The 13,393-nt window shown below is 44.7% G+C and overlaps 1 protein-coding gene across 5 annotated transcripts in view; it reads left to right on the top strand.

Moving 5' to 3' along the window:
• Positions 1 to 13,393, top strand: part of PRDM16 (PR/SET domain 16) — a 454,646-nt gene that overhangs the window by 383,114 nt on the left and 58,139 nt on the right. For all 5 annotated transcript variants that reach the window (XM_081016023.1, XM_081016025.1, XM_081016026.1 and 2 more), the window contains exon 4: positions 3,830 to 3,964. In XM_081016023.1, coding sequence (XP_080872149.1) covers positions 3,830 to 3,964 — 135 coding nt within the window. The remainder of the gene's footprint in view (positions 1 to 3,829; positions 3,965 to 13,393) is intronic.

The following is a 13,393-nucleotide window of genomic DNA, read 5'->3' as shown; positions in this document are numbered from 1 at the left end:
ACGGAAGTGGGGTGACCATCTTGTCCGAGATTCTTTTGGACACTCCCGTCCCCTGCCCCTCCCCCTTTCCCATTCACTAGCTTTGCGGGTTTGGGAGATCCTTATCTGCAAAAGCGGAGATGTCATTTTCTGCTTGCCAAAGGTCCAAATCATTCTTGCAAGGTACGCAAATCATTGTCGCACGCACTGGGTTTTTCCACATCTGGCTAATTGCACATTGTATTCATCATCCATAAAAAAAACCCAGACATCTCTCAAAGCAGGAGGCTTTGAAGGTTAACACTTCCACACCTTGAATGGAGCCCAGAACATCCCAGTAACTTAGTCCAAGTTAGTACTGTTAAGCCTGATCCACTTCTTAAAGCAGCGAAAAGTTTTGAAGACCCAACACTTAAAAAATCTTTTATTTCCTTAGGAAGGAGGTCCCTGGCATTTTGTAGTAGTTGTGTTTATTTACAAATATACAGGTGGGGTGTGGAGCAACAGGCTGCCTTTTGGAGCACTTAAGTTGTGTGCCTACACAATAAATACTCCAAAAGGCATAGTTGCTGCTATGTCAGGTCTCTAGGGCGATGGCTGGTACCCTAAAATGCAGTCAGAGCTCAATGTTTAGTTCTCTGTGTTACTCACCTCCCCCTTAAAACTGCACCAAGCCTGGATCATCTTTATCCCCACCCCAAAAAAACCCCAATACAGTCATACCTCGGGTTACAGATGCTTCTGGCTGCATTTTTTCAGGTTGCGTACTGCCGAACCCCATAAGTACCGGAATGGGTTACTTCTGGGTTTTGGCGGTCTCGCATGCACAGAAGTGCTCAATTGCGCTTTGCGCATGCGCAGAAGCGCCGAATCACAACCCGTGCGTGTGCAGACGTGCCGCTGCGGGTTGCGGATGCTGCGGGTTATGGACGTGCATCTCGCACAGATCACGTTCGCAACCCAAGCATCCACTGTAGAAGCAATTGGCTATCTATTTAACACCCCATGCAATACATCACCTGTGTTTGTCTAACAAAGGGATGCAGGACCAGACTTGTCTGGGTCCCAATTTCAAACAGTCCTGCTCCTGCACAACCTCCCAGGTTTACAACAGTGATGCCCTAACCACCATGCACCAAACCCCAGCCAATAGCCTGGGAGTCATGTCCTATCCCAGCTGCAGTTCCTTAACCGTACTCACAACTCTGAACCACATTGCAGTAATCACACTGGGGAAGTACCCAAGCTCTTGAGAACACTCACTTGCCTCTGCAAAAAAGAAAGAAAGAAGAGGGTGTGTGTGAAAAATCTTTGCTACCTGTCTGCAGATACTCTCACATAACTTGCTAGCTTTCCTGTGTGAAGAAAGTAGAGGCTCTTTGAGAAGAGAAAGAGAGAGAAACAGAAAACAACCGCGAATTTTTAAAAGGTCACCGCCATCATTTTATTTCCCACACTTGCACATTTGTATCTTCTAAGTATCTGTGAGCATGTCTGTCATCAGGGCTTCTGTTAATCACAACTGGGCTTCTGTTCTTAGGCTTCAGCTGAGATAAGTTGCCTTTGCCCAGTCTTCTGCAACCTGGTGCCCTCCAAATGTTGCTGGACTCCGTCTCCCACAATCCCAGGTGATTGGCTCTATCAGCATGGGCCAGTGGAATTTAATAGTATCTGGAGGGCACCAGGTTGGGGAAGGTTGCTTAGACTGACAATGAAGCATGCTGCCTTTTAATCAACCCCATTATCTCTTTCAATGTACTTCTCCACCCCCATCGTTCAGCCCCACTGAGATCCAGCGCCGAGGGCCTTCTGGTGGTTCTCTCATTGCGAGAAGTGAGGTTACAGGGAACCAGACAGAGGGCCTTCTTGGTAGTGGCACCCGCCTTGTGGAACACCCTCCCTTCAGATGTGAAGGAAATAAGCAGCTATCTTATCTTTAAAAGACATCTGAAGGCAGCCCTGTTTAGGGAAGTTTTTAATATTTAATGCTGTATTGTTTTTAACACTCGATTGGGAGCCGCCCAGAGTGGCTAGGGAAACTCGGCAGATGGGCGGGGTATAAATAATAAATTATTATTATTAAAAGGGGGGAGGAATCTGGATCCATCTCTGCCTAGAAGTCACACACTTTGACCTCAAACCCAAATGTGTAGTGACTGATTGCAATTGTAGCTAGGTTAAAGGCACTCTGTGCATGCCCAGAAATACTTTGTTCAAGGGGCTGGTTTTCATAAGCAACCCACCTACTGGCTTATTCATTTTTTTCCACATAAGCCCTTCTGTGTGCAGGATTTCAGGGTGAAACTCGGGCATAAATTGCTTGATTCAGGGATGCAGCCCACAGTATAGGAACATGTAGTCAGTCCATCTGGCTCAGTATTGTCTACCCTGGTTGGCAGCAGCTCTCCAGGATTTCAGGGAGAGAGGCCTCTCTGAGCCCTACCTGGAGATGCCAGGGATTGAACTCTGGAGCCATTACATTCAAGGCAGATGCTCTACCATGGAGCTATGGCCTTTGGTATGGTTATGGCAGCAGTGGCGTAGCGTGGGGGGTGCAGGGGGGGCCGGCCGCACTGGGCGCAACATCGGGGGGGGGGGCGTGCTCGCACTCGCAGCTCTCTGCCCCTACCCTGGCTCACTCACTCTCTCTCACTGCAGTGCTGGCTGTGCGAATCCGATCCGAGCCGCTGGGTCGCCACCCACTGTGGAGGGGGTGGGTGCCAGGCGTGCGGTGTGGAGAGAGAGCGAGGGACTATCTGGGGGAGGGACAGTGCAGCGGCCGCCCAGTGCAGTGCTGAGCGCGGGAGAGAACCACACCAGACCAGACCAGACCAGGCAGCAGCAAGAAGAAGCTGGCAGCGGCGGCAGGTTAGGGGTTAGGGGGCGCAAAATACTTTCCTTGCCCCGGGTTAGGGGGCGCAAATTACTTTCCTTGCCCCGGGTTAGGGGGCGCAAATTACTTGCCTTGCCCCGGGTGCTGACAACCCACGCTATGCCGCTGTATGGCAGCATGGCTCCCTTGCCAGAGGAATCAAAATTGTGGATGTCACCGTAGGCAGGAACTATGCACTTTCTCAGTTTGCACAAAGGAAGCAAGGCCAAGAGAGGTTGTGAGTTCCAAGACGCAACTGATTTTTCCAGACCAATTTGACCTGGCCAATAAATGTTGGGCTGCTTTTCTCCCTCCCACCCTGCTTATGTCTTTACTTAAATACTTATAGCAGGGGTAGGGAGCCTCCGGCTCTGGGGCCCAATGCAGCCCTCAACCCCCTCCATTTGGCCCTCAGAACTCTCCCCAGTCCACAGCCCTCACTAGCACTGCTTCAGATTCTCCTTGAGCATTTGAATGTGTCTCTGAACTCTTGATAATGCCCCATGCTTACATGGATGGAGAATAGAGAGGGGATCCATGTGTGGGTATGTGTACAAAGCAAACTGCTGCACAAAGGTAAATTTTTGCCACGGTTGTTCTTCCCACTTCTGACCTTGGTGCCATGTGGCCCTCTGGAGATTGCTTTGAAAGGAATGCGGCCCTCCAGCTGAAAAGCTGTTCCCAACCCCTGACTTAAAGGTAAAGGTAAAGGGACCCCTGACCATTAGGTCCAGTCGTGGCCAACTCTGGGGTTGCGGCGCTCATCTTGCTTTACAGGCCGATGGAGCCGGCGTACAGCTTCTGGGTCATGTGGCTAGCATGACTAAGCCACTTCTGGCGAACCAGAGCAGCACACAGAAATGCTGTTTACCTTCCTGCCGGAGCGGTACCTATTTATCTACTTGCACTTTGACGTGCTACCGAACCCCTGGCTTATGGTCTTCCAATTTGGTTGTTTAACACTGCTTTCTCTTTCAGATTGGCGATGACCTGGGCACTGAGAAATTCTGCGTCGATGCCAACCAGACAGGAAACGGGAACTGGCTGAAGTACATCCGGGTGGCCTGCTCCAGCGAAGAACAAAACCTAGCCGTGTGTCCTGTGAATGACCAGGTATGATCTGGCTCCATGGAATCCACTTCTCTTCCCCATGTCATCTTGTGTCTCTGCTGCTGTGATGAACCTTTGGGGGCCAATTGGGCAGTGAGAGTGGCGTTAAGTGTATCACAGGAGAAAGTTCTGATGATTTATCATTTGAATTGATAAATGGTTGCATTTAAAAAGAAAAACCAGAGCACCACAACAAAGTACCCCAAGTTTAACACGCAACAATATTCTCCAAGATCTGATGATTGGTTACCACTCCAGATTCAAGGCGGGACCAGATTACCCACTTGAGTGCATTGGCCTGAGGAACTGGCACTTTTAGAAGTGGTTCCATGCTGGCGAGTAATCAAACTTTCCTTGTTATCTTGGGATGTAATAATTAATGATGCCAACTTGCAGCTGTTGTAAGGGTTGCGAACACATTGTGCATTAGGGGAATAGGGTTCCCAGGCCTCCAGGTCTTACCTGACAATAATTCATAATGATAATTTTATACCCTGCCCACATGGCTGGGTTGCCCCAGCAACTCTGGGCAGCTAACAGCATGTATAAAACATATAGTGAAACATCAGACATTAAAAACTTCCCTATACAGGGCTGCCTTCAGATGTCTTCTCAAAGTTATGTAGTTCTTTATCTCCTTGACATCTGATGGGAGGGTGTTCCACAGGGAGGCTGCCACTACCAAGAAGGCCTTCTGCCTGGTTCCCTGTAATTTTGCTTCTCGCAGTGAGGGAACCACCAGAAGGCCCTCAGAGGTGAACCTCAGTGTCTGGGCTGAGTGATGGGGGTGGAGATACTTCTTCAAGTATACTGGGCCAAGGCCATTTAGGGCTAAAGGTCAGCACCAACACTTTGAATTGTGCTTGCCACCATTTCAACAGTACAGTCATTTGCCAAAGGGAAGAAGAGGCGAGCAATCTATTTCATCTCTGTGGGTCTCCAGCAAGGGCAGAATCCTGTAGCGTACTTCAGCGACAAAAAAAATCAAATAGAGGAACTTAGCTACTGTCTTAGTGAGCGCCTGGTCTCTCCCCTGTAATAAGAAGCATATAACCTCCGTCTCTGCTTTCCATATTGGAATACATAGATGGTCTAGAAATTGTTGGCAGAAATCATCATACATTTTACATTTAAGGGCCATGTGAGCTAGAGTTTCCACCAGGTGGGCATCCCATGGGCAAATCCTTAGAAGGATTAGAATTGAACCTAGCCAGCGAAAAACAGGTGAGACAGTTTGTGGGCAGGTAGGGTCTCAGCCGGCGTACTAGATGGAGCTGGTAGATAGCTACTTTGGACACAGAATTGACATGCACAGTTCTGAGTCCAAAATGACTCCCAGACTGCGCACCAGGGGCACAGCTACCTGAAGTCTCTAAGTTTGCTTCGACCCTTCCAGGTGGCTGGTGGAAGGCCTGAATTTTCAGGTGGGCAAAAGTATCTAATAACAATTTTAAAAATCACTATGAAGACTTTGCATGCAGCTTGTAGGCTTCAGCCTGGCAGGAGCTGGCTGCACTCTGAGGAGGTTGCCCTCCTCTGCTCCCCTCTTCCAATTAACCTCCATCTCCAGGACCTGCCCCCATGACATCACCAAGGGCCATTCCTAGGTCTCAGGTTTGGGCCCTGGAATTTCAGGGCCTAGGTTGCTCCTGATCTGGCAACCCTGGAGAGGAACGGGAGCCTCCTGACAACTCTCAGCACCCTTAACAAACTATAGTTCCTAGGATTCTTTAGGGGAAGCCATGACTGTCAAAGTAGTATCACAGTCCTTTAGATGTGCAGTGCAAATGGCACCTAGACCAGCCAAGCACAAAGGCTGCGCTAGTTAATCGTTGATTTCAAATGATGATCCTGAGTGAAATGCAGAGATAAGACTTCCACCTATCAAATTAAAATCCTGGCCCTTTCACCCTGGATATCTGCTTACTGCCATTCTTGAGAATTGAGCATGGTAAACTACTTACCCCTTGATTTCGGCTTGCAAGGCAAAATACCTGCCATCACACTGTATGGTTTTTAAAGAAGCTTGTGGTGTGTTTTGGATGGGGGCAAGCTTCACTTCTCTCTCCCAGACTGGGGCAAATGGCAGGTCCAACTTTCTGGATCATTTGACTCAGTGGTTTTTCATTCCTGTAGGGTGCCTACGGAGGGAGGGTGGCAAAAAAGGCAGGGCAACCTTCCTGCAACCTGTTGATACTCTGCTCTTTCTAGAACACACAGTCTTCTTGGATAATGGGCAGGGGAGCAGCTCAAATGGTATAGAGAGCCAGTGTGGTGTAGTGGTTAAGAACGGTAAACTCATAATCTGGTGAACCGGGTTCGCTTCCCCGCTCCTCCACATGCAGCTGCTGGGTGACCTTGGGCTAGTCACACTTCTCTGAAGTCTCTCAGCCTCACTCACCTCACAAAGTGTTTGTTGTGGAGGAGGAAGGGAAAAGGAGATTGTTAGCCTCTTTGAGACTCCTTCGGGTAGCGATAAAGCGGGATATCAAATCCAAACTCTTCTTCTTCTCTTCTATAACAGCTCCTTCCACGTGTTTTCTCTCTGGCTGGAAACAAGAGCTAATGGGAGCCAAAGCGACTTGCAGTGTGAGCACCCATGCCGCTGTAGACTCTGGGGGGACAGGTTTGGCAGGTTTCTTGGAGTGCCGCAAAAACCAAAAGCGCCTTTTGAGTAGTGACAATGGTGGCACTTTGGCTCATTTCAGATGTAACAGCAAAATGCTAAGTCATAAAAAAACCAACCCTGATCGGTGCTTGAGCTTCAGCAGTCAAAGTCATAACAGAAGTCACTGCTGCTGTGGATGTTTGAAACTGCAGTTTTAGTTTCAGAGCATTAAATAGCTTTTAGTTTGACTGAAGCCTGAGCTGTCCATCTCTCCACCCCAATATCTTATTAAGTTGTTTACGCTTCAGGGTTTTTTTTTCTGATTTTGTTTCCGGCACTTGGCAAAACATAGCTATTGTCAATATATGCATATGTATATATTATATAGATACGCAGTTTCTGATATCGAGTGTTTTTCAAATGTATGTTGAAAACCGAAAGCTAGCATTCTTGAATCAGCAGGAAGCACTTCCACTGTGACCAGTGGTGAGTTGTTTTGTGACATGACCAGGTTTTTTGGGGGGAGGGGCAGGAATCTCCGGTAAACAGATGATTAAAATATGATTTCAGGGTTTTATTACTTATTTATTTATTGTAGCTGAAACGAGGCTCCCAAAGTGAGCATTCAGATAGAAATTCTGTTCAATATGATCAGCTCGTTTGAATGGTCAGCTAGCAAAGGTAGGAAAATAAAGAGCCCTTTTTAAAAAGTACAACCCTAGAGTGCAGTGAGTGGCTTTCTTAATTTTGAAACATCAGTGACATGCTGGCAAGAGAGGAAATTCATTGATTCTGGAGGAGGAGGAGGAGGATATGCTAGGTGTGTTATTTAGCTGAAACCCATTTCAACAAAACAGTTTCTGTATTTCTTCTTCCTTTCCTCTTCCCCCTGCAAAAAAATAAAATAAAATGACGTCACAACGTTCTTTACCACTTGGTTCCAAAAGGTATTTCTCTGCCTAAACTACTTAATTCTTTTTGGAAATCATTTTGGAAGTGAACCGACAGCGAGGCTCTTGTCGTTTCCCCTCCTCAGATCTCTTCAGTTTCAGAACTTTGGGAGGACTGCTGTAACAATGAATACTGGGAGAGAAATAACCTCTGAATACTTCATATATGTGTCTGCCTATCTAATCCAGCCTTCCCTAGCCTGGTGCCCTCAAGAATCCAGGTGTTTGGGACTACAAGTCCCATCATCCCCAGCTAGTGCAGCCAGCTGGGCACAGGATCCCAGCTTGGACCAATAACATTTGCATAGAACATCATTCAGTGTCTATATTTACCTAAACCCAGAAGCCAAAACTCTAGGGGGCTGTAGTGGATAGTGGAAGCTGTGGCGTTGCTTGGGTGGTGTCATGGTTAGAGTGTTGGATTAGGACCTGGGAGACCAGGGTTCAAATCCCCACTCAGCCATAAAGCTCCTTGTCACCAAGCTCCTTGAAAAAATTGGGCTAGAAAGACAATAACTTAATTAATTAATGTGGGATGTTTGTATCTGCCCATTGCAGTGCAATCTTAGCTATGTCTACTCTGAATCAAGGATGGGGGGGCAGGAGTGCCAGATTGAGCCCACGGCTGTGCGTGCCATGCAGCATGCATGGCCCTGGCACCAAAATTTGTGGGTGCCCGGCCCCTTCATGGGGAATTTTGTGGGCACCTAGGGCCCCAGGGAATTGGCATCTATGTGTGGGGAGATTTAAAGGTGAACCTACCTAATTTGTGCTTTCTGATACAATGCACAAACCGAAACACAGCCGTTTGCTGTTATCTGAATTTTGCAATGCAGTTCTCTAGCCAAATAAAGCGTCCAAAAATGGATACATTAGGACAAAGTGTCCAGAAAAATGCATATGTTGCTGAAAATAGCATGCAATACTGCAGTATATTAGGACAATTGCATGGGGAATGTACATCTTAGGAGAAGTGCACGCTAACTTTCTGATCATTTTTCACGAGGATCCAGAGAGAGAGAGAGAGAGAGAGAGAGAGAGAATTCACAAACTTGGTGTGGGAATGTGGAGAAGGGAAAGTTCCGGGGAATTATGGTTCCCCAGAATTATGTCTGGTCTCTGGCAATCTGTTGTTTCTGTTGATGGATTGTGACAACGTCCACGACACCCTTCAGACAAGTTCACTGAGGTAGCTTATATTAGCAAAATTATATTTTTTTTAAAAATGCAACAAAATGGTTGAAACAAACCTAATAGATAAAAGCAGCATAGATTAAAAGCCTAGGAATTAAATAATAATAGTAATTGCCTTGAGCCAAAATGACTTAAAAGGCGGTGCCAAGCAGGCCTCCCTAGGAAAATTATTCTATATTTGGGGTGCCACTACAAAACATGTCCTCTTTTTGTCACTGCACTGCAGATGACAGAGTCACAAGAAGAAAGGCCCTGTTGTCTGCTTGTTAGTCCAGGCTTATTCCACTACGAGCTGTAACTATTCTTTTTCTTCATTTTCTTACTCATTTCCCTTATCTGCCTAACTTCAGCAAAGTTACTATAGCCTTTGTTTTTGGATCATAACTCTGGGACCAGCCCTTATACCCAAAATCTGGTTCAGAACTATATTTGTGCAAAGGGTCTTTTAATTCACATTTACATTTTGAGTTGTAAGAGTATCACACGCAATATATGCACACATCTAAACTCAAGATTAAAGTACCTTCAAAATAATATTTCCAAATAGTTCAGCAAATTTACAAACATATTCCCAGTAACCAAACGGTCCTTACATTTATTACTTCTCCTTAACAAAGCATTTCAGATTATTGGCATTTCCAAGGGAAAATTCTGATCGAATTGCCTATTCCACTAAACTACAGAGAGATTTTCATGAAGCAAACAATACCTGTCTTTATTCATTATGATTAGCAATGTTTTTGAGAGTACTGATATTATGCATTAATAATATCTGCATTTATCACCTTTCCAACTGAATACCGTTTCACCATAAACACGTCAGTCAATGTTCTGTTTAACTCGTCTTTTATAGTTTCATGTCTTGCTATTATCATATGCGCAATGGATTTTCTGGCAACCTCTCAATTGTAAAATATTTTACATAGCCAAACATGGCTCTCAAAAGACAAACAAACCACCTAGCCAAACAGACACCATTTTGGGGAGATATACGTATGAGATATTACGTTACATTTCTAAGCGTTCTGATAAATCCCTTTGCTCGCTTCTAGAATTTCTGAATCTCCATTCATCCCCACCAAATAGTGATATCACCCACCCACAGTCTCGTCCATCTCCAAAATGTGTATCTCAAATGCCGTAAAGGGGAGGTTCAGAACTAATTAGTGGATACTGCATACTTACTTGGCAGTGAATGGTTTTTGAAACCTGACTATGTCTGGCAAGCTGTTCTGCATCGGGTAAGACAAGGTACTCCTCTGTTACATGTTGTATTCCCCCCCGCCCCCATTCACCCTTGAATTTTCTTTAAGTTGCTGCATCTGAGAGCTTTGTTATATATTTCCAATAGTCACTGGTAGGCGTTATTCAGCAAAGATGCATATTTCTCATGTGCTTCTGAGCCATTTCATTCATTCATATTTCTACACTTTAATCATTTCTGGTCCAGTTCTTAGACTGGTTATGTGTTTCTTGTATTGATACTAGCTAAAATAATTACACTCTGGGGTTTTAAAAGCCTTTTTATCAGTTTCAATTGCAAACTCAGGAAATCAGACGTCCTGAGGTTGTTCTGGCTTTCTGACCCCCCAGTTTTTGCGAAATGCATTTACCTATATTTCCGTACTTTTCTTCCTTCAGATCTTGGGATGAGGCTTTTTGCAGCATTCTGAACTTGGTATGAGCATCCAAGAGAACGTATCATACTTCAGAAATGCTGTTTTGATTTTTCACAAGAAGAGCAAACATTTGTAACACCTACTGTGGAATTAGCAAATTATCCAAATGATAAAAATCTTTGCAGTTAAAAAGAGAAGCCCACACATACTTATCCTCAATAATTTCCAATGCATTTTTTAAAAATTCAAGTTCGCTAGTTGCTGAAGAAGACAGAATATTGATGACTCGTCCACATTGTCAGAAATGAAATGTTCTTGTAGCTGCAGTGAGGTGACATTAATTTGTGAAAATTACAAAGAGACCCCAGCTTCCTTAAAAGGCTAGTGCACTGAGCCTAGCATGTGCTTTCTTTGACAAGCACCTAGTCTTTCAGATTCACATAGCAGCAAACAGATTATTTCAGCCGTGAATTGCTTGTGTAGCATAAAACTATAGATGCTGACTTGAAACAAGTTTTAGGATGGGACTTGCTCCTAGGTAAGTGTGTCACAGAAAGTATCCTTAAGGCCACCTTAGAAATCTTCTCTCTCTTTCTCTCTTTTTTCAAACGGTGAGGAGGAGGATGTTGAAATGGCAGAAAACAGAGTGAAACCAGTAAAATGTAAGCACCTTGCCCAGGCAGTTCACAAACCAACATAATGTAGTGCCTAGAAATAATAATAGCAGCAATAGAAATTGCATCAAACTAAGTTCTACTCAGAGTAGACCCACTGAAATCAGTTGACCCAAGTTAGCCGTGTTCATTAATTTTAGTGGGTCTACTTTGAGTAGGACTGGCATCGGAGTCAAAATAATAATGGTACTAAAAGTAGCATTAATCTCTGGGATATTTATCCCTGTTGAATGTGTTCTAATCCCAGGAATTATAATGAAGAGGGAACTGGGTTCTTGTTGGTTGCTGCGTTTAAAGTTTTGTGGGGGGTTTTATCTGTTTTCTTTTTGTTTTCTCCACCCCTCAAAAAAAAAAACCTGAGGAAGTTTTCAGGCAGTTTCAAAACTCTGGACGCCTGACTCCCATAACCCAAACATCCTTTTCCTTCAAATTGCAAGGTGGCTGCAATCTCTCTCTTACATTCTTAGCGTAAGGAGGCTGGTTTGATAAGAGCTGTGGGTGTGTCTCAGATGTGAAGATTTTAGGTAGCTGAGAAAGGATGAAGTGAAAGGAAGACTTTTGCAAGAGAGGGATAATCTGAACTGAGGATGCTGTGTTGCAGATAGAAGAATCCCCCACACTCTGCACACACACACCCCCCTCTTGGCTTCCTGAGGCCCATAATATCTGCTGTTTCCCTCTAATCGCGTACAGAATGGTTTTTGTGGTCAGCTCTCTTGATTCCGGATTAAAGCACAGGGACCCTTCTAAATTTAACCTGGTTCTGTCCGATGGGGGATCTTGCACAGCAAAAGCAGGTCAGCGATTTCATTGTTGTTTTTTCTCTCTCTTCCTCTCCCTCTTCTCAGCCCAGCTTTTGTCACCTTGTGTTTGTCAATATGCCTGCATTCTGTGGAGCCTTTAAACCTCTGCTTTGCAATGCAGTGTAGATGGAGAGGGGCTGCTAGGGGCTTCTTAACTTTGAACCGTGTCTGGGCCAGGATCTAAAGGACAGCGGACCTAATTCCAATGAATCTTGAAATCAGTACAACTGCCAACTCATCATGCTCCAGCATCATGCCCCTTTCCTCCACCTCACTCGGGAAACTTAATGAAGTTTTAGATGTAGGAACAAAAGGCCATCGGAAGCTGCTTTCTACAGAATCAAATGATTGGTTCATCTAGTGCAGTATTGTCTACCTTGACAGGTAGTTGTTCTCCAGGGTTTCAGTTAGGAAATATCCCTGGAGAGATGGCAGAGATTGATCCTAAGATCTTCCACACGAAAAGCAGATGCTGTCCTGCTGAGATACAGCCCTTCCCCATGTTCTTTGTAGGGATGGGGGAAGAGATTAAATTTGCTTCGAATTGAAATTCCAACCCACCCGATTTTCACTTTCCAAAATATTTACACAAATCAAAACGCAGCCATCGTTCAAAAGGTGCTCTTTCTCTGATTTTATTTGTATTTTATTTTTGCAATGCACTTCTCCAGCCAAGTAATGTGTACAGAAATGCACGAGCGATGATGAAAAATTCACTGAGGATTGGAAACTTTTCATTGAGTATTTAAAGAACTACTGCAGCAAGATGAAAACGCAAGCAGGACTTGAAATATGAGCAGCAGCAGCAGCATGTATTACTAAGATAAATAGGTTAAATTGAATGAATGGAATAGTATAGGCAAAATTTGCAGCATTTAAGGAAACCATGGAAGGGGAGGACGGGAAGCCAATTGACAGAGTAACTTATGGTTTAGGTTAAAATTTGTAAAGTGTTTTTTTTCTCTGTGAAAAATTACTAAATAATAGTTTTTTTAAAAAAAGAAAATGCACATGCTAGGGTTAAGTCCGCCTTGAAATGCACATATTAATGAAAATAGCATACAAAAAATGCATTATATCAGGGAATGTTGCTTTGCAAAAAAAGAAAGGAAAGGTTGCGTCAGAGAAAGGTGTGTGTTATTAGAAACGCTAACTAATTTTCTTGAGGAATTGAGGACTGATGCGGGATTGCTGAGAACTGGACTTAAGCTTAGGGAAATGAGAAGGTGGAGGAAACAAAACTGACAGTCTCAATAGACATGTGTCCCCCTAACAAAATGTTGTGTCTGTTCAGAGTAGGCCCATTTAAATTAATGGACACGGCTAACTTAGGTCCCATGAATTTCACTGGTTTTATCCCTGAGTAAAACTTAGCTGGAGATAACCCATCCGCTCTGAAATTCAACCTTCATGAGATTAGATTACCGGACTGATCAACTTCCCCCCTGCTCCCAAAAGAAAGCTGGAGATGAACTTTGCAGAATTCCCCTTCAATCTCAGCACTCTTTAAAAGTCGACCTGTCCACACATTCTCCCACAGTGTGCTAGGAAGGATTTAACCTCGCCTTCCATGAGGTTGTGATC

The sequence above is a fragment of the Podarcis pityusensis genome (genome assembly GCF_964106645.2).
Source record: "Podarcis pityusensis genome assembly, chromosome: 8".
Classification (NCBI taxonomy): domain Eukaryota; kingdom Metazoa; phylum Chordata; class Lepidosauria; order Squamata; family Lacertidae; genus Podarcis; species Podarcis pityusensis.
The sequence above is the reverse complement of the archived record's forward strand: the minus strand, read 5'-3'. Positions and strand labels throughout refer to the sequence as shown.